The 25,000-nt window shown below is 48.6% G+C and overlaps 1 protein-coding gene across 1 annotated transcript in view; it reads right to left on the bottom strand.

Annotated features, from left to right (window-relative positions):
• Positions 1-24,997, bottom strand: part of LOC134016746 (usherin-like) — a gene marked incomplete at its 5' end in the record, with an annotated part of 36,492 nt that extends 11,495 nt beyond the window's left edge. Inside the window, 17 exons of the mRNA XM_062456059.1 lie at positions 47-177; positions 5,495-5,618; positions 6,124-6,230; positions 8,702-8,846; positions 9,301-9,470; positions 10,184-10,462; positions 10,559-10,830; positions 11,090-11,318; positions 11,819-11,977; positions 12,491-12,654; positions 14,841-15,030; positions 15,856-16,213; positions 16,431-16,720; positions 19,290-19,485; positions 19,962-20,113; positions 20,423-20,618; positions 24,917-24,997. Coding sequence (XP_062312043.1) covers positions 47-177; positions 5,495-5,618; positions 6,124-6,230; positions 8,702-8,846; positions 9,301-9,470; positions 10,184-10,462; positions 10,559-10,830; positions 11,090-11,318; positions 11,819-11,977; positions 12,491-12,654; positions 14,841-15,030; positions 15,856-16,213; positions 16,431-16,720; positions 19,290-19,485; positions 19,962-20,113; positions 20,423-20,618; positions 24,917-24,997 — 3,243 coding nt within the window. The remainder of the gene's footprint in view (positions 1-46; positions 178-5,494; positions 5,619-6,123; positions 6,231-8,701; positions 8,847-9,300; positions 9,471-10,183; positions 10,463-10,558; positions 10,831-11,089; positions 11,319-11,818; positions 11,978-12,490; positions 12,655-14,840; positions 15,031-15,855; positions 16,214-16,430; positions 16,721-19,289; positions 19,486-19,961; positions 20,114-20,422; positions 20,619-24,916) is intronic.
• Between the last annotated feature and the right edge of the window lie 3 nt (positions 24,998-25,000).

Genomic DNA, 25,000 nt, shown 5'->3' with positions numbered 1-25,000 from the left:
CTGGGATTTAACCAAATGTATCGACGGCCATATTTGTAGTTAGTACCTGAGGGTCAAACAGGAAATACAGGCGGCCATTCCGGATCTGCAGCGCTAAGTACTCTTCCTGGCTGCCGGGGGAGACAGCATAGAACAGCAGCCCGTCAGGAGCCCTGGTCCTGAAACTGAGCTGTACACCTGGAGAAAGAGAGGAGAGAAAAAGGACAAAAGAAGTGATATCAAATGAAAACAAAGGAACGACAAGAATTGTTTTGTGTGTGGGTGGATGGGTGGGTGGGTAAATCTAAAGAAGGAGAAGAAAATCTGTTCTCAGAGAAAGAGAGAGAGTGAAAGAAAGAGCGAGAGAGTAAAGAGAAAGAGAATGAGTGATGAAACGTGAGGGATCCGGATAGAGGCTTGTGAGCATTCAGCTCTGATATAAGGTCTGTGGGGGGAGGGTGAAATGCACTAAGACTTCAAACAGGAAGTTGTAGCCTCACTACAGGAAGTGACACACAGACTCTGACAAGTAGATTTAGACTGGGTGAGAGGGGAGAAGAAGGGAGAGTGTTTCAGTGTATTCCAGAGAGATTGAGTGTGTGCATATGTGCGCGTCTTCATCTGTGCTTCTCAGACGCTTCTACATAGTTAGATGAGGAGGTTAAGCATCAGCATCAGATCTAATCCCAGGACACCACTGTGTGCTAATCTCATTTAATCTGGGTAATCTGGCCGTGCGGGCCCGCTCCCTCTGGACCTCCGGTTCCAGGGGATCTGACCCGCCTGCAGCCCCCAGAACATGGGTCCATCCCCCACCTCCCCGGATCTCAGGGATTACGCCCAATCCCCGGAACACGCAGACACGAGAGGAGAGGAGCGCACATGGAATCCTGAGCTGCTGCACATGCTCTCTCTGGGAATAGACAGTGTGGGAATTTAGGAGAAGATGGGAAAGGGGGTGTGAAGCGAGGAGTAGGTAGGAGATGTGAGGAGAGGAGCCAGGAGGAGATAAGAGGAGCAGGGAGGAGATGAGAGGAATAGGGAAGAGATGAGAGGAGCCAGGAGGAGATGAGAGGAGTAGGGAGGAGATGAGAGGAGTAGGGGGGAGTTTAGAGGAGTAGGGAGGAGATGAGAGGAGTAGGGAGGAGATGAGAGGAGTAGGGGGGAGTTTAGAGGAGTAGGGAGGAGATGAGAGGAGTAGGGAGGAGATGAGAGGAGTAGGGAGGAGATGAGAGGAGAAGGGAGGAGATGAGAGGAGCCAGGAGGAGATGAGAGGAGCCAGGAGGAGATGAGAGGTGTAGGGAGGAGATGAGAGGAGTAGGGTGGAGATGAGAGGAGAAGGGAGGAGATGAGAGGAGCCAGGAGGAGATGAGAGGAGTAGGGGAAAGTTGAGAGGAGTAGGGAGGAGATGAGAGGTGTAGGGAGGAGATGAGAGGAGTAGGGAGGGGTTGAGAGGAGTAGATGAGAGGAGTAGGGTGGGGTTGAGAGGAGGCATTTGGGGGCAGGGAATGGGGAGACTAAAATACAATTTATACTGTATTGGAGTTTGATCTACCAGGGTTAGTGTCAATTAACCCTTTTCACATATAATTTAGGTATAACAACAAATGTATTTGACTCAACCACTCTTCCTAAACAAAAGCATTTTCAATGCTTGCTGACCTTTAATTTTAAATTCAGAATCAGCTGTAAACAGAACTGACCCGAACAAAGATGGATACAGTGAAGGAGTACAAGTAGGGGTCTAGGTCATGATTTATTTACATCGTAATCTGCTGACCACTAACAGACATGCAGTGTCCACTATACACAACAGGCAAAGAGGCGCCTGCATCTGTGACCTTGTCGTCCTGCAGACGAGAGGGGCCTCGACAGATATGTGATGTTACATTAACCCACTTTAACCTTTTATCTTCCTCTCTCTCTCTCTCTCTCTCTCTCTCTCTCTCTCTCTCTCTCTCTCTCTCTCTCTCTCTCTCTCTCTCTCTCTCTCTCTCTCTCTCTCTCTCTCTCTCTCTCTCTCTCTCTCTCTCTCTCTCTCTCTCTCTCTCCGTCCATCTCTTTCTCTGTGCCTACTCCTTTCCTTCCTCTTGTCTCTCTCTTCTATCCCTCTTTCTCCCTCTTTTAACTCTCATGAGGCCTGATGGGTTCTAAGGACTACATCAGGGGACTGTTTGTGTGTGTGTGTGTGTGTGTGTGTGTGCGTGTGTGTGTGTGTGTGTGTGTGCGTGTGTGATAGTAGATCTGAGTGGTCAGCAACCCTCTTGTGTCTCAGTGGGCCCCAGGTGTGACAGCCACTTTCAACCCATCATCTGAAACAGCTGGTCATCAGAGTGGGTGTGTATGTCTGTGAGCATGTGTGTGTGCGCATGTTTAAGAGCGGGTGTGTTTGCCACACATGATGTACACAGACAGAAAACCTTCTTTTTCCCCTCCTCATCCTCCTTCCCTCCTCCTCCTCCTCTCCCCCAGTCCTTCTCCATCTCCTCCTTCCCCCTCTCGTTCCCCTACGTATCTTCCAATCGGCTCTCCTCCTCCCGTCCCCTCCTCCCTCTTTCCCGGACAAATAAACAGATGCAGTAGGAGTGTGATCTGTTTAGAGCCTAACCTGGATAACTCTGGTCATGTTGAGCGCTGTGGAGCATTAATCAGAGCCAGCGTATTAATGAGAGTCGAGGAAAACGCTAATTACTGTCATAGATCTGCAGCACCCCATTAAATATACAAATGACAGAATTAAAGAGACCGGCCTCTCCTGATTAATCTTTAAATGGGGAAAACTAATGATGTCTGCGCAAAGTTTTCCTTCACTCTGCCTCTCACTGACACCGGTTGGCAATCAATCAAATTAATTAGGGAAAATCATTTGTATCATTTAACATTTCTCTGTCTCTCTCCGTCTCGTTCTTTCACTCTCTCGCTTTCACTCTCTCGCTTTCACTCTCTCGCATTCACTCTCTCCGTCGCCTTTTCTCTCTCTCTCTCACGCTCTCTCTATCAGGCATGCAGAGTATTAGTGATGTAGTGTAGATGGTGTGAATATCATTCTCTCTTTTTTCCTCTCATTTTGCTCCCTTTCTCTCTCTCTCTCTCTCTCTCTCTCTCTCTCTCTCTCTCTCTCTCTCTCTCTCTCTCTCTATCTCTATCTCTCTGATGTTCCTATGTTTTATCTAGTTTAATTTCCGTTCCGTTGGATGAAACTGGATTTGACTGCTTCCACAAGACGACCATGTATCTGAGACGTTTGGAAGCAAAGTGTGCTGTGATACTCTGAACTATCAAGTTGATTCACTATATAATGTTTTTCACAATTTCCCTAAAGACAACGTAATCTGTTTATGTAAATTACACAAATACACTGCAAAATATATCACTAACCTTTCAGACATGTCTTGTAGATATTTATTGATCTGATTATTGATTATCTATAATTTGTTTATTTTTTATAATTTTTATTATTATTGTTTGGGGGTGGTTACTAATTTCTCTGCACCAGCTAAATGAGCTCCACAGACATATTAAAGTTGGATGACTAAATATGTCAGTCTGGCATTAAAGCCATATCCCAGCATTGATTTCACATGATATAAAAGTCTTGTTTTGAAAGGAGATTTAACATACATATTGTGACCCCTTTCAAAGATAAGTGGTCGTAATTTCATGTTCCGATGAACCGAGACAACAGAGACAAGAGATCAGAATGAAAGAATTATGTAAAAAGACATGATCGTCCGATTTATTAATATTCTAGAATGTTCTAGATTGGTCCATTATGTTGATGGAGGCAGAAAATGATGATATGTACGTTTAGACAGAAAGCCCATCAGAGCACTCTCCGCAACTGATCACCTACACCTGCTAATCAATATCCCTACAAACACACACATACCCACACACACACAGCATTTCTAATCGGATTTGTTTGATTTGTTTACTGTTATGTGTGTCTTGACTGACATTATTGGACTCAGAATAGTATTAGCATTGACTCCGGAGGAAGTATTCATTTTGGGCTGACTTGATGATGATGCTGCATGAGTCCAGCACCTGACTAAATGTACTCCCTCTGAGACTCTACTGGACAGGAAAAAGATTCTAACTGTGCCATGGTTTACGCTGGCTGGAGCAGATCCCGTTGGTTATGTGTTTGAGAGTGGATGATTATGATTGTATATACAGTATATAGGCGTGTACATGTGTGTGCATGTATGTGTGTTTGTGTGTGCGTATGTGTGTGTGTGGAATGAACTGATTGCTCAGGTTTGTCCCTCTCCTTCCTTCATCAGAGAAGGTGGGGGCCCAAGGACACCTCCTCCCCCTCCTCCCCCCCCTGACTGTGGCCATTGATCAATTAGGACCTTAGCAGGCGTCCAGGCCATGCCTGATTTATAAAGATTTATCCCTGTGTCAGTATTTAAGGCAGAAGAGGGGAAATAGCAGTGCAAGATTTTAATAAAGCTACAGAGGGGGATGCTAGTTTGTGTCCACTAACGCACACTCACACACACACACACACACACACACACACACGCTCTCACACACACACACACACACACACACACACACACACACACACACACACACACACACACACACACACACACTCTCACACACACACACACACACCCTCTCTCACACACACACACACACACACACACGCCACCACCACAAGGTCACAGTGGAGTGGGGGTAGTTTGCGTCCAGTGGAATATTCTGCGTCCTTAGCAGGTCTTGCTAATGGGTGTAAATGGAGGCTGGATGAGGTGTTCTCTGTTCAAAACGGTTTACTCAGTTTATTCAGGTGGATCATTGTAGATAACACACACACATACACACACATACACACATAGCAGACACACACACGACACGCACACCATTCAGAAACAATGTCCTATTTCATTCAATCTCTAGGAGTAGACAATTTTTCATGGTCATATTTACAGTATACCACAAATAAAGAACAACTGAAATCATTATAAAGCCCCCCTCCCCCACCACTACCACCAATAAAAATAAAGTAATAAATAATTAGGCTTTTAATCAATCAAATGAAAATCTATACAATTTCAAATGTGTTTCCACACTGCATGGTGAGGTGAGTGAAAACATCAGTTCCAAGTGATCAGATCTCTACACACCCATACACACACACATACAGCTATAGTGACTCTGACAAGCGACAAACTCTGACTGTTCCTGCTGCGTTCACAGACGAAGCAGAACATGTTTGGATTTGAAACGTAATTATTCTAATTATGACGGTAAACAAAAGACTAATTGTCCTTAGTAAGAGTGTGGAAGTCATTCATTTAGACGTGTGATGTTTGAGCTTAACTCACACACACACACACACACATACACAACCACACAAACGTGCATGTACGCATGCCCAAACATGCGCACACACACTAAATCAAAGGAATATGTGTGTGTGAGTCTATGTGTAGGTCTGTGAGTGTGTGTGTGAGTGAAAGAGAAAGAGAGAGATAAAGAGAGAGAGGACCCCACCACGCACCTGTAAAGTCATTGTTGACTGGTAGTGTATCACTAGGAAACCGGTAGTAACCGTTACCGGGAAACCTTGTTCCCCTGACAACCGGGTCATCAGAATCGGAGAGGGACAGGTCTGTCCGCTCCACCTGTATACAGTCAGTAAACAAATAATAGATGGTAAACAACATTACATGTTAACTGAAGATACTAGTAAGTAGTGTACTACAGACAAAAACAAAAAACATGGACAGACAGACAGGCATGCAGACAGTCAGTAGGTCAGACAGACAGACAGAGGCATGCAGACAGTCAGACAGTCAGACAGGCATGCAGACAGTCAGACAGACAGACAGACAGGCATGCAGACAGTCAGACAGTCAGACATACAGACAGACAGGCAGTCAGACAGACAGGGATGCAGACAGTCAGACAGTCAGACAGGCATGCAGACAGTCAGACAGACAGGCATACAGACAGTCAGACAGACAGACAGTCAGACAGTCAGACAGGCATGCAGACAGTCAGACAGACAGTCCGTCAGACAGGCATGCAGACAGTCAGACAGACAGGCATACAGACAGTCAGGCATACAGACAGTCAGACAGACAGTCAGTCAGACAGACAGACAGACAGACAGGGATGCAGACAGACCTGGTAGAGGGGTGGGGGTCCGTTGGGCCTGGAGGGGGGGTCCCAGGACACCTGCATGGTCGTCTCATTCAGAGGCTTCAGTTTGGGGGGCAACAATCCTGCAGGAGCTAGGGAGGGAGGGAGGGAGGTAGGGAGGGAGGGAAGGAGGGAGGGATAAAGACAGGTACTGTATTAAAATGTGTCACAAGTAGAAATTAAATAAATTGAAAGATGGAGGGATGGGGATGGAGGGAGTGATGGGGATGAAGATGGAGGGATGGAGGATATAAAGGATGTGTGTGCATTAGAAATCATCCCAGAGACAGACGTGTGCTGTGGTAATGGTCTAAATGAGCCAGCCAATAGGAGTAAATCACCTGGTACTGACACGCACACACACCCAGAGGCTCTTAGATGTTAGCTGGCCTCTCATCCTCCCATTAGAACACACATCATAAATTACAGCCAATCAGCATCGCTGTAGTAAAAAAAAAACTACATCTATGGAAAAATGCAAGAATCCTTTAATGGAACAATCAACTGCTTTGAACCCTATAGAACTACAGAACAGTGGTCTCTATGGTGACATGGAGAAGGAGGAGCCCCACATTAGTCTGTGAATGCTTGTGTACCTGGGAGGGGAAGACGGGGAGATAAGAGGGATGTGCAGTATTATTTCAGAAGCAGTGTAAGCAGGTGAGTGTGTGTGTGTGTGTGTGTGATTGTGTGTGTGTCTTGTATAAGAGCTCTCCCTTAATTGATGCACTGTCATGATAATAGTCATGTTTTCATCCATGTACGTGTGTGTGTGTGTGCGCTGTTTGTGCGAGCACAACCAAGTTACAACCCCTGTCATGTACTTACTGCTGTCCCCCACTTGATGAAAGCCATACACACACAAACACACACACACGTCTACAAACACAAACACACATCCGAAAAAACGCACGCATGCACACACACACTTTCCTCTCCGACTCAGCGATGACGTTTCCACAACAACAAGGTTAACCATCCAGCAGAAAGGTTAATACTGCCTTCAACATGTTAATGAAGCAGCTAAATCACCAGGCAGTTCCCTGGACGCCCGTCTGGAGCAGCGGGACCCCTGCTTGCTGTTTTTACACCCGGCTGACATCTTTTATAAGCCCAGGGGTCAGTCTGCACCTAAACACACTGTAACACAGCTTTCTACAGGAACTCTATTGATCCACGCATAATCGTCCAGCGAAGGCCAGTCCTTAGTTTAGGGGAGAAATATGCATGGCAGGGTTCACGTCAATGCTGTGTGTGTGTGTGTGTGACCATGGCTTGTAGAACATGTCTTTAAAGATGTAGGATACATAAAATATCCCCATCAACCAATGATTAGCTGGTCACGTCCCTGCGTGATCAATACACTGTAGTCTCTGTAGGAGAAGTGCTCATTTACACACACACACACACACACACACACACGGACACACACTGTAGTCTCTGTAGGAGAAGTGCTCATTTAGACACACACACACATATCTGTTCTAAAGCTGAGATCTTCTGAGTTTGTGTCCTGTGTATCAGTGCAGTGGAATATGACATCCTTTCTGAAGAGTTCTAACCAGCTGCCCTGTATTCCGGCTAACAGATGGCTGTGCTGTCTAATGGTGTTTGTGTGAGTGTGTGTATGTGTGTACGCCTGTGTGTCTGTAATGTGTATTGTGTGTGTAAACAGTCATAAAGTGAGGGATCATTAGGCTTGGCGCTAAGCTGGAGGAACAGAAGAGATGGCACAAAGTCTTGGATGCTCCTACCATCAAATAGCGTGTGTGTGTATGGGCGGGGGAGGGGGGGGGGGTAGTGTGTTACAAGTAGAATACAAAACCAGAAATCTGATCAACTGAGGAGGTAGATGTTGGTCTGTTTGTGAGGTAGCTGACACACACACACAGACACACACACACACACACCAAAGTGGTGGAAGCATTTAAACAACAAGCATATGGAGATGGGTGTGAGAGGGTTGTGTGTGTGTGTGTGTGTGTGAGCCCGGCCATATTGGGCTGGCCATATGTTAACACTGCAGAGCAGACCCGCTGCAGAATGATTCACTGCTGTGTTCGTGTTGGAGTGTTTGAGTGTGTGCACGTGCCTGCGTGTGTCTATCAGCACTGATCAATTAGACCTCATCCCCGTCCCAGTGATTTGTGTCTCAGTTATTAAAGGCAGCTAATTCATCCTACTTCCATGTTGGTTATAAATCTGAGCCGGGAGCAGTGTGTGAGTGACCGAGGGTGTGTGTATGTATGTGTGTGTGTGTGATTCATGGCCAGTGGGGAGTGTGTGCTACGCCACATTTTTCTCCTTGTAATTAACAGTAAATTGTTTTTACTGCCATGTGCAATGAATTTCCCCTCTGGTTACACCATCAACGCTGCTGAAGTGTTGAGTGTGTGTGTGTGTGTGTGTGTGTGTAGGTGTGTGAAGGAAGAGGGATGGGTTGAAGTTGCTAAGTGACAAGGAATATGAAAGGACTGACAATAGAGGAGAGAAAGAGACACAGTGTGTATGTGTGTGTGCGTGTGTGTCTTACTTGTGTGTGTTAGCTGTGTGTGTGTGTTACCTGCAGGTAGCGTGCGTCCAGAGGCAGCCTGGCTGTGGACACAGGCCAGCCTGGTGCAGAGAGTGACAGAGAAGGAGTAGGTGGTGTAGGGCTCCAGACCCACAGCCAGGTACACACGCTGATCACCACCTGCCACGTCAACCACCTAACACACACACACACACACACAACCATGCACACACACACACAAAACCATGCACAGACACACACACACAAGACCATGCACACATACACACACACAGGGTCATAGGGTAATCCTTCTCATTCATCCTCTTTAGGGAACGCTGAATAGACATATTTATAATAAAACAGACTATCTGGGAGACACACACACACACACACCTATCAGTCTCATTAAAGCCTGATAAAGGAATCTCATTAGGACCTGTATTGTTGAAGAACAGCAGAGCTCGTTAAGGACCCTAACGATCCTAACGAGTCTAAGGAGCCAGGGGAGGCGAAGGTGAGGCGGACATGGTGCAAGGCATGCTGGGATTGATAGTGTTGGAGCACTGACATTACAACCTTTATGGAATCCTCACCTGTAAGGTAAACCGTGTGTGTGTGTACCTGCGTGTGTGTGTGTGTGGGGGGTCTACCTGTGTAAGGACAGAGGGAGCATAGGGGTTGGAGCTGTGCTGATTGACCAGGTTAACTCTGTACTTGGTGACCTCTCCCCTGGCCTCCTGACCCCGGGGTGACCTCCACGTGACATTCAGACTGGAGGACGACACAGGCCACACTTCAGGAGCAGGCATGAACTCTGGGACTGCAGGGAGGACACACACACACACACAGAAACACACACCAATTAAAAATATTGTGCAGTCATATTCCTATTTACAATTCACTGTATATCTATAGAGAAAATGTGAGGGTTGTGTAAGAAGTGGGGGAATGATACAGTAGAATGGTAGAATGGAGGGATGGAGTAAAAGAGGGATGGAGGAATGGTGGGAAGGAGAAATAAAAGATTAGAGCGAGTGATCCCATCTCTTTCCAGTGATGGTGCCAGTCCATGCTGGGTGGTGTGAAATGTGATTCTTGACTATTAGACACACACACACACTCACAAACACACACATACCCGTACACATACATGCACACACATGCACACACATGCATACAAACACACATACATTGTGTATGCACACACAGACACACGGTGTGTAATGTAATTCACGGCTGTTACACAGACACATCCAGAGCTCACAGGCTTGTTTGGGGGCACAGTTTATTTCTAATGAGCCATATCATCTCTTTGGAATTCAAATGCCTTAATGAGACTCCCCCTCCTCCTCTCTCTCTCTCTCGTACCCATTTCGTATCCATTCTCCATGCATCCATTCCTCTACTCTCAACTTCTCTCAATACCTTTACCATGGTTCTCTCTCTCTCTCTCTCTCTCTCTCTCTCATTGTGTGTACACTGGTTAAAGTCTGTAAGTGTGTGTGTATGTGTGTGTGTGTGTGTGGTACTGACCCCCCTCCTCTGTGCGAACGCTGGACCAGTCTGACGTCACGCTACCCGCCATGTTGACGGTCAGAACTCTCAGCTGATAGGTTGAAAAGGGCTGGAGGCCAGTAACCACGGCACTGCTCTCCGGAGGCGGGTCAGCGCTCCCATTGGCCGATCCGGGCGGGATACTCAGATCCAGCCAACCACTGCTGATGAACACACTCTGCTCCGGGGCGGGGCTTGTGAGGTTTTCCTGCAGTTCCATTGGTCCTCGCAAAAGTATTTCATATTTTATTATCACTCCTGTTGAATGGAAGATACCATTTGGATTGTACCATTAGGATAAGGGGGGGGGGGGGGGGGGGGTGGAGGTGGCTTAACCTGCATGTTGGATCATACCATTAGGCTGGGCAGGGGGGTCCCAGCAGGCGTGTATCTGGTGAGGCCCGGTGGCGTTGAGTCGGGGTGGAGGCTGGTCCTGGGGAGGTGCGGGGGCGGTGAGGAGGAGCAGCGGAGGGCTGGAGGAGGCACAGCCCCCCAGCGTGCAGGCCTGGAGGGTGAAAGCGTAGCGGGTGTGGGGGGTGAGGCCCCTGGCGGAGGCCTCGGTGGCCAGGCCGGAGTAGTGCAGACGCTCCTGCCCACTCCCCAGGGCCACGGAGCGGAGGACAAACCTGGAGGAGAGGACAAGAGGGGGAAGAGAAGAGAGAGGAGAAAGGAAGAGATGAAGAGGACGGGGAGAGGAGGTGGAGAGGAAAAGGGAAAGAGGAGGAGGGTGGGAGGAAGAGGAGAAAAGGAATAAAAAGAGGGGGAGGAAAAGAACGTTTCCCGTTTTCTATAACTTTTTCCACTGTCTTTCCACCAAATATTCCATCTCATGTTCTCTCTCTGTTCCCTCGCTGTCTCCCTCCCCCACCAGGCCCCGTCCCTCACCTCTCCAGAGGTCCGCTGTGGTTCTGGGTCAGGCTCCAGTTGAAGCTGGCCCCTGTGGGACCGCTTCGACCCAGCAGGTTCAGCTGCAGTCGCTCTGGGTCTGGTACCGAGGAGGAGGTCCGGTACTGGGCCGCCGGGCTCTCAGTAAGCCCGTTAACGTTAGCCGTGAGCAGCCGGTATGAGTACAGCGTGTAGGGAGACAGGCCGGTATCCTCAAACGTCTCTGAGCCTGAGAGGAGAGAACACACACTCAGTATCACACACACACACACACACAAGCATACAGAGGCACACCACAAGCATACAGAGGCACACTACAGGCACACCAAGAACTGTGTAAGCCCCACCATGAAACAAGCAGGAAAAACGTGTATTCTATTGTGTGTGTATTCACATTGAAATTCAGACATTAATGTGAGCCCCACGACTGTATGGATGACTTAAATAGTGTTGCAAATAACCTAGACCCATGTCAGAATGTCAAAATGATAAAACATATTTTGCGACAGCTCAAGTTCAGTTTGGGACGGTTCATTTTGCACGGTACTGGGACGGTGAGGAAAAAAGCCCTGACTGTCTCACACGCACACATATTCACACAGCATATACACACATGGTCAATTCCCATGTGTACACATATTTGACCACTTTTTACCATTCTCTAACATGGTTTCCATATCTGAAATAGAGAGAGAGAGAGTGTGTGTGTGTGTGTAAACAGGTACTTACTGAAGGGGTAGGAGCTGGGGCAGGTGTGCACCTCCAGTCCGTCTCGCAGGAGTGTGTAGGTGAGGACGTGTGAGTTGGGGGAGTCTGGGGGGGGCCAGGTCACACGGATAGAGGAGGGGCCCAGGACCACGCCCACTGGGGGGGGCTGCTGACTGGGAGCTGAGGGACGGTGGGAGGGGGGAGGGGGGAGAAGAAAGGGGAAAGAAACAAGCAGGGGGGGAGCAAAAGAGAGAGAGAGAGAGACAGAGAGAGAAAAGAAGAAAGAAAGGTGAGGAGGTATTTCCATGAGATCCATGCAGAGCCTCTTAACATACCAGAGGCCCCAGAGAGCCAGGTTCCCTCTGTGCCTCTAACTCAACTATCCCCTGGGTGGCAGCGTGTGTGTGTGTGTGTGTATGTGTGTGTGTGTGTTTAGAATTAGCATCCCTCTGTGAGTCTAACTCAACACAGCCTCTAGGCACAGATAGCACAAGGATGGAAGCTCTACCCCTTGCTGACAAATACACACACACACATCTCACTCAAAGAAATCTAGACGTTCATATCATGAAATAATAAATAACTGTACTTCAACAGATAACTATTACTTCAAATCCCTAATGCAATACCAGCATTTGCATGTTTGTGCGTGTACGTGTGTGTGTGTGTAGTGAAGGGATACCATGTTCGAACCTTTGCTGCAGCCCAGGTAGTTGTTGGGGTCCATGTGACTGGCCCCGGACACACATGAGTCACAGCGCTCTCCCGTCACCAAGGCCTTACACACACACCTGCCTGAGTCTGGGTGGCACTTGGCATCCACACTGCCCACTGGGTCACAGTTACACTGTACACACCTGGAGGAGAGAAGGCAGGAGAGGAGAGGAGGGGAGAGGAGGGGAGAGGAGGGGAGAGGGGAGGAGAGGAGGGGAAAGAGAGGAGGGGAGAGGAGAGGAGGGGAGAGAAGAGAAGAGAGAGGAGGGGAGAGAAGAGGAGGAAAGAGAGAGGATCATATGAAAAGTTGACTACATCATAAGCTGTGTGTGAGTGTGTGTGTGTGTGGTGGGGGGGTAGAATAAGTGTTGGGTCTTCACCCCCCCCCCCCCCCCCCCCCCCCCCCCCCCCGCTATAACACTGCTTTCACAGATACCTCCTGTTACAGCGCTGGGTGGGTTATGTGTGTGTGACAGTTTATGTGTGTGTGTGTGTCCAGCATGTGATCCTCCAGGGGGGTATATGCAGGGTGTGGTGGGGGGGTCAGGGGGTGGGGCACCAGTCTGGTGTTACCCCTGTGGACCACGACACTAGGGTTATTGGCAGGCCAAGCGCCTGACACCCTTACACACACACACATATAATTGCACACACCTCTCACATTTCCAAAGCCATCTATACAGACTGCTGAACCCCCCCCCCCCACACACACACACACACACTCTGACACCCTTCGACTAGCGGCGTGAAAAGCCACAGCTTCTTAACGAGCCGCAAATTTGTCCTGTCAACTGCAGGGCGCTCTGGGGGTTCCACCATCACACACACACACACACACACACACACATACACACACACAACCGCACCACCCTCTCAATTTCTAACGCGACACGACCTTCACTCCTCTCCCAAGGAGAGAGAAAACACCAGCATCACACCAAGCCTCTCTCTTTTTCATCAGTCTGAAACGTGTGTGTGTGTGTTATGTTCCTCCACAGTGTGTAGTATGTTCCTCCACACAGCTAAATAGTGATAAACTCCCATGATGTGTATGTGTGTGTGTGTGTGTGTGTGGGAGAGAGAGAGAGTGTCTCTGTGTGAGACGAGACTTTCCTCCACACACACATATACAAGCATGTGTGTGTGTGTGTGTGTGTGGTCGTGAGCACACGGGTGCGTTTTCCTGTGTAGTAATAAATGTTGTAAATGTAATCCCAACTAACTGAATTTGCATCTTTCACTGCGCCGGGGAGAATAGGGGTCGGTTTGCTGTGACCCTCTCTCTCTCTCAATTTAGGTTACCCTAAACCACACACACACACACACACATACACACACACATGGCCTACAGCAAACAGGAGAAGCAGATAAAGACGTAGCAGACACTATAAATCAAAATAAAAAATACTATAAATCAGAATTTGCCGTGCGTCAGTGGGAAGGTAGCGGACGCGAGCAGCTAAACAGCTTAATGATATTCTGTTAGAGCAGCCGGAGCAGGAGTTAGCTGGCTAGAGTAATCCACTCTACTGTAACACCAAACCTCATCTCTCCCTCAAGGTTAAATGATTACCTTAACATCACACTGAGAACACTGTGTGGTTTGTGTGTGCGTGTTTATGTTTGCGTGTGTATTCCGTTATTTTCTTCCAGTCAGGAAATATCCTATAATATTCCGTAACCATATTGCGAGGGTTTGGCCAGGCTCCATTAGATGAGACGAGGGCGAGCGAGGGAGAAAACAAAATAAGATGCATGGTCTTATTGATGGAGGGAGGATAAACGAGTTTATAATATTTAGATAAAGAAATCTTTATTGTTCAGAGTCTCCTGACGCACTGAGCGCTTCCACTTTAATCACTTTAAAGACTTCATGCTTCATCCACACTGGAGCGCACCGATCGCTCACACACACTCTCGCACAAACACACACACACACACACACACATATATGGATTAACAATCTATGATGTCTAGGGCGGTTGTTGTTGATGTATTGAAGACATTCACTTACTGGATTCACATCACACAATTCTACCCCCTCTCTCTCGCCCTCTTTCAACCCCACTCCCTCTCCCCCCTCATTTCCACTCTCTCTTTCTTTATCTCTCCATCTGACTGATTCTGACTCCATATCTCTGTCTCAATATTTAATTGTTGTGTGTCTAGGAAAGGAGTATCTTTGTGTGTGTGTGTGACAGTGTAGATGTCCAGGTGTGTGTGTGACAGTGTAGATGCCCAGGTGTGTGTGTGTGACAGTGTAGATGCCCAGGTGTGTGTGTGTGTGTGTGACAGTGTAGATGTCCAGGTGTGTGTGTGTGTGTCCTACCTGCCCAGCCCAGGGTTGAAGCCGTAGTGGAGCTCCTGACACAGGTCACACCTCCGGCCGCCCACGGAGGGATGAGCGCACACACACTGACCGCTCCGCCCGTCACACACCTGCCCTGATGACCCCACCAGGTGACAGGCACACTCCACACACACACTCTGGTTGGACCCCATGGAGGATGCAAAGTACCCTGGAACACACACACACACAAACACATACAGATGTCAGTCCAGGATGGGCCTACGTGTAAGAAACATATTTGATTTAGAGATACAGGCACACATGGAACACACGGAACACATGGAAAAAACGGAACACACGGAACACAACAGGAGTAGAAAATAACTCAGTAGAGTACAGTAGAGGACAGTACGAAGACAAGAGAGTAGAGCAAAAAAGAGCAGAATATATCAGACCAAATAATTTGGTAGTGATCTGATAGAGTACCTTCCCTCATCTGTCAAACATGAAGTGTGTGTGAGGGTGTGTGTGTGTGTGTGTGTGCGGTATTACAGTACCCCTGATTGTGCTGATGTTGTATCTCCATTACTAAAACAATACAGCAGCTGTTAACACTGACCCCCAACCATCACACACAAAGACACACACACTTAGACCCGGACAAACACACATCCACAAAGACAAAAGCCCCCCCCCCCACACACATGCAGGCACACACAAATACAAACACACACCTATACGCTCACACAGACACAAAACCCCCCACCCACAATGGAAGAGAAGTGAGGGGGCCCTGCTACCCTCATGCCCCCCCAAGGTGCAGTTGACTAGGATGGGCATTGCCAGATCAATCACCAATGGGAGAGTTGGCAAAGCGAGGTGGCCCACACACAGCCAGCCAGCTCTGTGCTAATGTACTAAAGCCCAGTGCAAATGCCAACCAACCATCATCATTGGATGCAGGACACACAGAAACACACACGCACACACACACGCACACATGCACAAGCAATCCCACACAAACCTCACTAACACACACCAACACAACCCTCACCTGGTCTGCAGGCGCTGCAGTCCCGTCCGTGGCGCGTCGGGACACACACACACTGCCCCGTGACGCCGTCACACACCGTCCCGCCCACCGCCCCCTGGGGGTCGCACATACACGAGACACACACCGCCGACGGAGCGAGGTCAGAGGTCATGTTGTAATAGTGGGGGGCACAGCGGGTACACAGCGCCCCCTCCACCCCCTCCTTGCAGGGGCACTGGCCGCTGGTGGGGTCACACACACCCCCCTCCACCGTCCCGCGGCCGTCACACGCACACGGCAGGCAGCCCAGGGAGTTACGACGTTCCAGGCTGTGGTAGCCACGGCGACAGGTGTCGCAGCGATGACCCTCCGTGTGTTCCTGACGCACGACGGAACAAAGAAACGAAGCCACAAATACATACGTCATTATCATCATGATTATCATCATGATTATCCTTATTTAAATCACTAGTAAATAGAACATTTGTTTTGTTAGATTCTCTATAAACTCTGCACACTTGTTCGGTGTCTACTGTCTGAGCTACACACACACACAGAAACAAAAACACACCACAAACACACACATACACTCTCACCTTACACACACACTGTCCGGTGTGCGGGTCGCAGGTGGAGCCGGGCCTGGATCCCTGGGGGGAGCAGAGGCAGGGGGAGCAGACTCCCAGCAGGTGGAGCCCATGCAGCCCTCTGGAGCAGGCGTGGCACCGCGCCCCCCCCACCCCCGGCCTGCACTCACACTGGCCCCCCTCGGGGTCACAGTGGGGGCCGGTCGACCCCAGGGGGTCACAGTCGCATGACACACACCCGTCTGGGTGGGACTGGTTCAGGAGCTTGTAGCCATAGTTACACCTGTCACAGGTTCGACCTGGAGAAGGAGAGGGGGGGAGACAGAGAGATGGAGAAAAGGGGAGAGAGGGAGAGAGAGAGAGAGAGAGAGAGAGAGAGAGAGAGAGAGAGAGAGGGGGAAAGAGGGAGAAAGAAAAAGAGAGGGAAAAGAGAATCTTATCCTACTGTGTGCATAAAGTTCTTAGAATCCAGATCAGAATCAGAATGGGTTTTATTCGCCATGAAAGTTTGCACTGACAAGAAATTTGCTTTGGCAGGAAGGTGCAAACATTAAACATATAGGAATCAAAAATTTTGATATGAGGACTAACTATACTAAGGGTACATAACTAGCAAACTAAGGGTACATAACTAGCAATGGAATTAGATTAATATACAATACTATATACTACTATTAGAAACTATACAATAAAATATAAAATAAAATATAAGTTGCAGTAATTTACAATATAAAAATACAAATATTACAAAAAATACAAATGGTACAGGATTGTATTGTCCAGTGCAAAAAGCAGTGTGTTTTAAGGGCATTAAGTCATGAAGTCAGTGTGAACCCTTGGCCTTGTTGAAGAGGCCAACAGCGGAAGGGAAGAAACAGTTTTTGTGGCGTGTGGTATCGGTCCTGATGGACCGCAGCCTTCTCCAAGGCTCTGCCAAGGATCTCCACCAAATACAGTATTTGTGTGTGTGTGTGTGTGAGAGAGAGAGAGCTCCATCGTTAGCTCAGGTCCACTTTCTATGATGGATCACCCTCCCCAGGCAGATCACTTAATCTACGCATAGAGGAAATATAAATAAATTAAAAAGAATATGAGTGAATAGATGTAAAGGGAGGAATGAAGGGATGGAGGACGGACAGATGGAGGGATTGAGGAGGGATGGATAGGGAACAAAGGTATAGATTTATGGAGACATGGGGGAAGGGATGGATGGAGGAAAGGACAGACTGATGAAGGGATGGAAGCAGGGAAGAAGAAAAATATGGATGGAGAGATGGATGAATGGAGAGATGGAGGGAGAAGCAACAGTATAATACAGTTGGTCATGTGACAGCGGTCTAGGTGGGGTCTGCTTGGATTCCAGTCGTGTCGTCCTGGTTTAATATATGCATGGGCGGGCGGGGCTTATTTGAATATTCCGTCCATGTTTCCAGACAGGCAATCTATCCCTAATGTTGCCATGGCAGCCCGAGGGCATGGCCGTCTACAAGGTGCAGTACCCTGTGCCGGAGACACTTGGCATTTCCACACCCTCCCTCCTCCCCCATTCTTCCCCCTTCCACCCCTGTTCCACCCCCTCCTTAAAACCCATCTCCCCCTACCTCCCTTCTTCTCAACCCCCCCCTCCCCCTTCCCCATTCCTCTCCCCCATTCCCTCTAAAGTACCTCCCCCCCTGGCCACTCCTTCACTCGTCTCCCCCTCCTCACCCCTCCTCCCTTCTCCTTCCCCTTAGTGGCCGACACCACTTCAGTGAATTTATAGATATGAATGTATTTCTGGCTCGGCCCATATCTCACAGCCTGGATGTAGGGGAGTGAGTTAAGTGTGTGATGTGACAGTGAGGTGATGGATATTAGAAGGTATCAGTTTAAACGCACAGTGATGAACTGGGTTCCAGCTCCTAGACTGGTTCAACTAACATGCTCTATCCAGCACATATGCTGGTCCCATTGAAACACTCAATCCAGTCCATATGCTGGTCTCACCAACAGACTTTTTTAGCAAATAGACTGACGTCCTTACCTCCCTCCCTCCATTCCTCTATAATTCCTACATTCATTCATTCCATCCTCTCTCTCTCTCTCTCTCTCTCTCTCTCTCTCTCTCTCTCTCTCTCTCTCTCTCTCTCTCTCTCTCTCTCTCTCTCTCTCCTTCCTTTCTCAACCTCCTTCTTCTCCCTCTCTCCTTAATTTCTCTTCCTTCCTTCATCACTCCCTTCATCCCTTGCTTTCTGTCCCTTCCATCCTCTCTCTCTCTCTCTCTCCCTCCCACCCTCCTTCTCCCCCCTCCCTGTCTAAGCAGCCAGAAGTACATCCATACATCACAGCAGCACAGTGTTATGTACACACTGGCACTTTGGCCACTTGATAAATTCTATCCTTACGAGGCCCCGTCTGCCACACTCACATACGAGGCCTGTAATAAATTGCCGTAATCAAATCTAATTTCTGAAAACACCTGAGGGAGCGACCGGCACAAAAACTGGGTCTTGTAAGAAGCGTGAAAAATACGAGAGGGCAGGAGCCGTTTATAATAATCAACTTGGCACTGAATTAGAGAATTAAAATTAGGTAGGCCCTTGATATTCGTGGCTTAGCAATAAACGTGATCTTGTGTGTGAGCGGCCGTTCCGCTTTGCATTTCATAGGAGAGGCTTCAAAGACGCGCGGGGAAGGAAGGGGGGAGGGAGGGGGAGCATGGGGGGAGGATTGGGGGAGGGCGAGAATTGGGGGGAGCACATTTATTACAAGAGAGAGCGGGAGTGGTGGCAGCACTGGTGGTGCTGCTGGTGAACTGACCAGAACAACAACAGCGACCACAAGCAGACGGGCAGTGTTGGTTGCCAGATGATTGACGGGCGACCCTACCTATGACGTTGGGTTTGCAGCCGCACTGGCCCGTGAGGGCGTGGCAGGTGAGGTCGTGGTGGGCGGAGCCGGCGGCGCTGCAGTTGCAGGGGAGACAGCCCTCTTCGTGCCACGGCTGCAGACGGAACGACCCGGAGACACACTGGTCACACCTGCGCCCTGACACGCGGGACTTACACCTGCACTGACCACCCACCTGGGGGGGGGGGGGGGAGTAGAGGACAGGGGGAGAGTGGAGAGAGGTGAATGAGGGAGGAGAGAGTGGAGAGAGAGAGCCAGGGAGTGGAGAACAGGAGGGCCAGGGAGCGGTGGAGGAAGAGTGAAGGAAGATTGATTTTGAATTAGTCATCTTGTGTGTATATTGACACCCATTTGTCTCCGTAAAATGGCTGCCGTGACGACGGGATGGGTGGAGGTAGGAGAAGGAGGGAGGGAGAAGAAAAGAGGAGGGCAAAGGTTCTCTGTCCAAAAACCAATACAGGCCCTAATGAAACTTCTACGGTGATGCCATCTACATACTATCTACACACAGCTTCTCCCATCCATCATCCATCTCTCCCCCTCCTTGAGTAGAGAGAGGAAGAGGAGGGAGAAGGAGAGAGCGAGCGAGGGAGGAAACTAAAGAAGGGAGGGGAGGAAGAGAGGGGGCGGAGAGGATTAACAGGGACCTACCTGGTCACACTCCAGACTCCCGTTGACGGTGCCAGGGGTGTGGCAGTCACAGGGCCGACACCCCCCCTCCTCCCCAGGGTACGCCCCCTCCTCCCCAGGGTACGCCCCCTCCACACGGTAGAACTGACTGGCACAGCGCTCACACTGCCTCCCTTCAAACCCAAGGGTGTGTGGGTGTTTGTGTGAGTGAGGTGTTTTGTATGCATACGTGTGTGTGTGTGTGTGTGTGTGGAGTGGGGGAGGATTGTAGGAGAAGATAACAGAGTAAATATCCATTAGAAGTATCATACCACAGTACATATGAGTCTATAGACTCTATATTAACACTGGAGAAGGAGAGAGGATGAGGGGCTCGAGGGAGGAATGAGAGAGGAGGGAGGATTGAAAGTTACTGTACTACGTGTATACAAATATATGTTTAAATACATGTGTATATCTGTAAATATACAGTATGTAATCACCTGTGGTGTTGTGCATACAGTCGTCACAGACCCCGCCCCCTCCCCGGTAGTGTTCCAGGGGGTGGGCGTCAGCAGTGATGTCGTAATGGCAGGAGTGGGCGTGGCCATGGCACTGGCAGGGTCGGCAGTTGTAGGACTGGAGCTGGTCACCTGACCTGAAGGGCTTGGCGTTGTAGAGGGGGGCGCAGCGCTGGCACTGCACACACCCACGTAAGAATACACACACACACACGTAAGTGTAGAACTGTATCTTTACAGAGGGAGACAAGCCCTTGAAGAAAAGGTACTGTAAGAGAGAGGGAGAGAAAGAAAGAGGGGGAGAGAGAGAGAGGGGGAGAGAGGGAGAGGGGGAGAGAGAAAGAGAGGGAGAGGGGAGGGTGAAAGAGAGAGAGAACAGAGAAGGAAAGCTGCAGCGGAGCTGTGAAGGTCTTTGATTGTGTTCACCAGTCACTACACATTACGCTGGACAAGGGGGGCATCAAATGGAATGATTAAAAATGTATTAAAAAACATGGGTTTCCCCTGTGACACACACCAACCTGCTGGAGTCCATATCTGTCTGACACACGGGAGAGGAGGGGGGGGGGAGGTAGAGAGAGGGGGGTACAAAGGCACTATAATGCATGCATGTCAGTCAGTACTGAAAATGTGTGTGTGTTTCAGTGTATAGTATGTGTATGTGTGTGTAGTGTGTGTATGTATGTGCAGTGAAGTCAGCAGAAGCAGCACGCACACAGGGAATAATGCTGTTTGTTTTAAATGAGCTGGAAAACCTGCTGAAGAGCTAATGTATAGAGCTAAAACACACACACGCAAACCCTCTGTCTCTCTCACACACACACACACACACATACACACTAACTGGAATAGGCTGTAGTTACATGAATGCATCACATACACACGTCTCCAAAAGGATTTCAAACTTAAATGACGCATCTGTACATGAGTGTGTGTGTGTGTGTGTGTGTGCGTGTGTGTTTGCAATTGTTCCCTGTTGAGTGATTATTATCTGGATCTGATGAAGCAGCAGGGATACTCTCCTGAGACAGACACACACACACACACATACTCGTTCAGTGTGTCTGGGGAGATTTCAGAGCAGCCCTGGACAGTTGAAACACAGCTCCATTAGCATGCACTGGCAGGCAAGCTTGTTCCAGAACGCCACAGAAATCAAAGGTGTGTTTCATTCCACACTTCCAAGAGACATTCCAGCCTACTCTTTCTTCCTCACTCTCTCCCTCTCTACATCTCTCTCTTTATCCATCTCTCCCCCTCCATCTCTCTCCCTCTCTACATCTCTCTCTTTATCCATCTCTCCCCCCTCCATCTCTCTCTCTCTCTCTCTCTCATCTCTCTCTTTATCCATCTCTCTCCCCTCCATCTCTCTCTCTCTCTCTCTCTCATCTCTCTCTTTATCCATCTCTCCCCCCTCCATCGCTCTCTCTCTCTCCATCTCTCTCTGTGTCCTCCTCTTCTTCAACACTGAGGTGAGTATGTGAGCAGCACACATTACCATAGCAAATGAGCGCAACATTTTTTTTTCATTTCTTTCATTCAACAGTCATTCGCTTCCTCTCTCTCCCTGCTAATTAGGAAGTTTGGCCTGTCGGTGTGTGTGTGTGTGTGTGTGTGTAAGCCTTATCACAGACAGAGGCACACCAGAGAGGTTTGGTGTGTGTTTTTATGAAGTTAATGAGAGCTGAATACTTAACAATATGCCTTTCTCTGCGATTGAGCTGATCCTAATCTGGTTTTGCAATCCGAACTCTATTTCTACAATTCCAACTCTGTTCCTACAATCCTAACTGTGTTTTAAGAAGGCTGGCATGGATCCAGAGCTGTTTTAGATGAGGAGCATGCCTACCAGAACAGGGCTGCATGTCTGTGTGAATCAAACATGGGTCAGTCACCGTCAGTAATACTGGCAGACACCTTGGGTTCGCTTGATTTATGTCACCTTGAGTGACGAAACTTGTGGATCGGTCCCATGAGAGCTAACTGTGGGGGAACCAAGCCCTTCTCTTGCTGAGTGTGTCTTTACTATACACACTTATTCAGAGAGTGTGTGTGTGTGTGTGTGTGTGTGTGTGTGTGTGTGTGTGTGTGTGTGTGTGTTTAGGAGGTGATCTGCAGGGGCAGCTCCTCCCATCTTGAATGCCATGGCCAATTTCACGCTCCCCCTGGAAAGGTCGTGGCATTGACGTGTGTGTGTGTGTGTCTGACTGTGTGTCCTGTATGTATGTGTATTTCTCAGTGTGTGTGTGTGTGTGTGTGCGTGTGGGCAGAAACAGGGTTAACCTTTGGCGGGGTGAAAATCTGCTGGTTTAGCATGCTTTGCCAACAGAGACCATGGCCTCTACTTACTGTCACTACCGATCAGACACAGAGACACACACACATACACATCACACACACACACACACACTCCTACACTCTAAACTTACTGGAAGCAAAATAAGTTTGTGTGTTTGCCAAGAGGCCTGAGTGTATATGTCTAATGTGTAATGTGTTAAGTGTGTGTGATGTGTGTGTGTGAGTGTGTAATGTGTGTGTGTGAGTATGTTCAGATTCACAGTGCTCCCAGTCCCACCGGTCATCCTCTGAAAATGTGCACACTCACAAAAATACACACACACACACAGAGACACACACACACTCACAGAAACACGCACACACACACACAGAGACACAGACACGCACTCGCACAGCCTCGGTCCTAGCAGAACACATGCAATATTAATGACCAATATCTCCCTAGTCTTTCTGTTCTGGTATTAACTAGACACATGTCTGAATATTCACCAGTCACTGAGGACAGGATCTCTCTCTCTCTTTCTCTCACACACACACACACACATATATACACACACTGGTTACTTAGACAAATCTTTCAAAGGAGTGCTCTTTTGTTGAAAGGCGGTTGAGTGTGTTTTCAAAAGGAATCTCTTTGGTGCACTCTACTGAAAGCCTTTTATTATCATTATGAGTTAACACAGAGAGGGAGAGAGAGGGAGAGGGAGAGAGAGAGAGAGAGAGAGAGAGAGAGAACGAGGGAATCAGTGAATGGACAAAAAGCAGAGGAAGATAAATGAGAGAGATAGATAAACGCAGAGAGAGAGAGAGAGGCAGCTTATTAGACATGCATGTGGAGGGAATGTCATTGTTCTAGTCGACTGGAACGCTTATTTGCAGTGTGACCCAGGAGAGTGACAGGGCGGGGGGGGGGGATCACCACACTATGAACACACACACACATGCACGCACCACCTAGTTCCCCTAAGAATGACATGGGAGTGTCGCACGGGGCCAAAGTGGCAAAAGTGTGTTTCGTGTGCATGTGTGTGCAGGCATGTGTCTGTATGTGTGTGTGTGTGTGTGTTTGAGCACACGTGCGTGCGTGTGTGTGTGTTTGCAGCTGATGTTTACTGTTTGGTCTGCCCATCTGCTTATAGCCTCCGTGTGTTTCAGGGCAAACAACAACAACCATACATGATCACACACACACACACACACACGCTCACACACACACACACACACACACACACACACACACGCTCACACAGAGAGAAAGCACCTCAAATAGGGTGGGGCCTGGGAATGAATCATTCATGAGTTTTGTTGCATAATTCAGCAGGACAAGGCCACAGTGGCACCTCAACTCTGATTCATCCTCTCCAACTAGGTACTGGAATGGCTATCTACACAACACTACAGAAGCTGTAACAACTAACTAACTCATCCTAGTTTAGGCTCAATAGAATTCAGTGGTGTTGAAGCAGGTATAACAACACTTAACCAGGGTTAGGGTCAGGGTTACATTACATAAGAGTTCCTACTGGGCTGCTCTCTGTTCTGGTGCCTTGAAGTGTGTTGTTGTGTGTGTGTGCACATCTGTATGTGTGCTGTTCAATTAGGTCATTAGAAAAGACCTCTCCATGTCGTTAGTAGGAAACTACTTAATTAAGACCGGGAGGGGGTACTCTCCTCAGGGGGTTCATATTGTCTGTGCTTGGCTGTCTGTGTGTGTATATATGTGTGTGTTTGTGTCTCTGTGTGTGTGTGAGAGGTAGAGAGAGTATGTGTGAGTGTGTGTGAGTGTGTGTATGTGTGTGTGAGAGAGGTGAGAGAGTATGTGTGAGTGTGTGTGAGTGAGTGTGTGTATGTGTGTGTGAGAGAGGTAGAGAGAGTATGTGTGAGTGTGTGTGAGTGTGTCTCTGTGTGTGTGAGAGAGGTAGAGAGAGTATGTGTGAGTGTGTGTGAGTGTGTGTATGTGTGTGTGAGAGAGGTAGAGAGAGTATGTGTGAGTGTGTGTGAGTGTGTCTCTGTGTGTGTGAGAGAGGTAGAGAGAGTATGTGTGAGTGTGTATGAGTGTGTGTATGTGTGTGTGAGAGAGGTAGAGAGAGTATGTGTGAGTGTGTGTGAGTGTGTCTCTGTGTGTGTGAGAGAGGTAGAGAGAGTATTTGTGAGTGTGTGGGTGTGTGTGTTACTTACATTGTCCCCCTCTGTGTGGCTCTCTGCTAGGCAGACACAGTGGTAGGGAGTCACACTGGTGTCACACATGTCAGCGTGGCCATG

The sequence above is a fragment of the Osmerus eperlanus genome, unplaced genomic scaffold, assembly GCF_963692335.1.
Source record: "Osmerus eperlanus unplaced genomic scaffold, fOsmEpe2.1 SCAFFOLD_233, whole genome shotgun sequence".
Classification (NCBI taxonomy): Eukaryota; Metazoa; Chordata; class Actinopteri; order Osmeriformes; family Osmeridae; genus Osmerus; species Osmerus eperlanus.
This window is presented reverse-complemented; position numbering and strand designations above follow the sequence as displayed.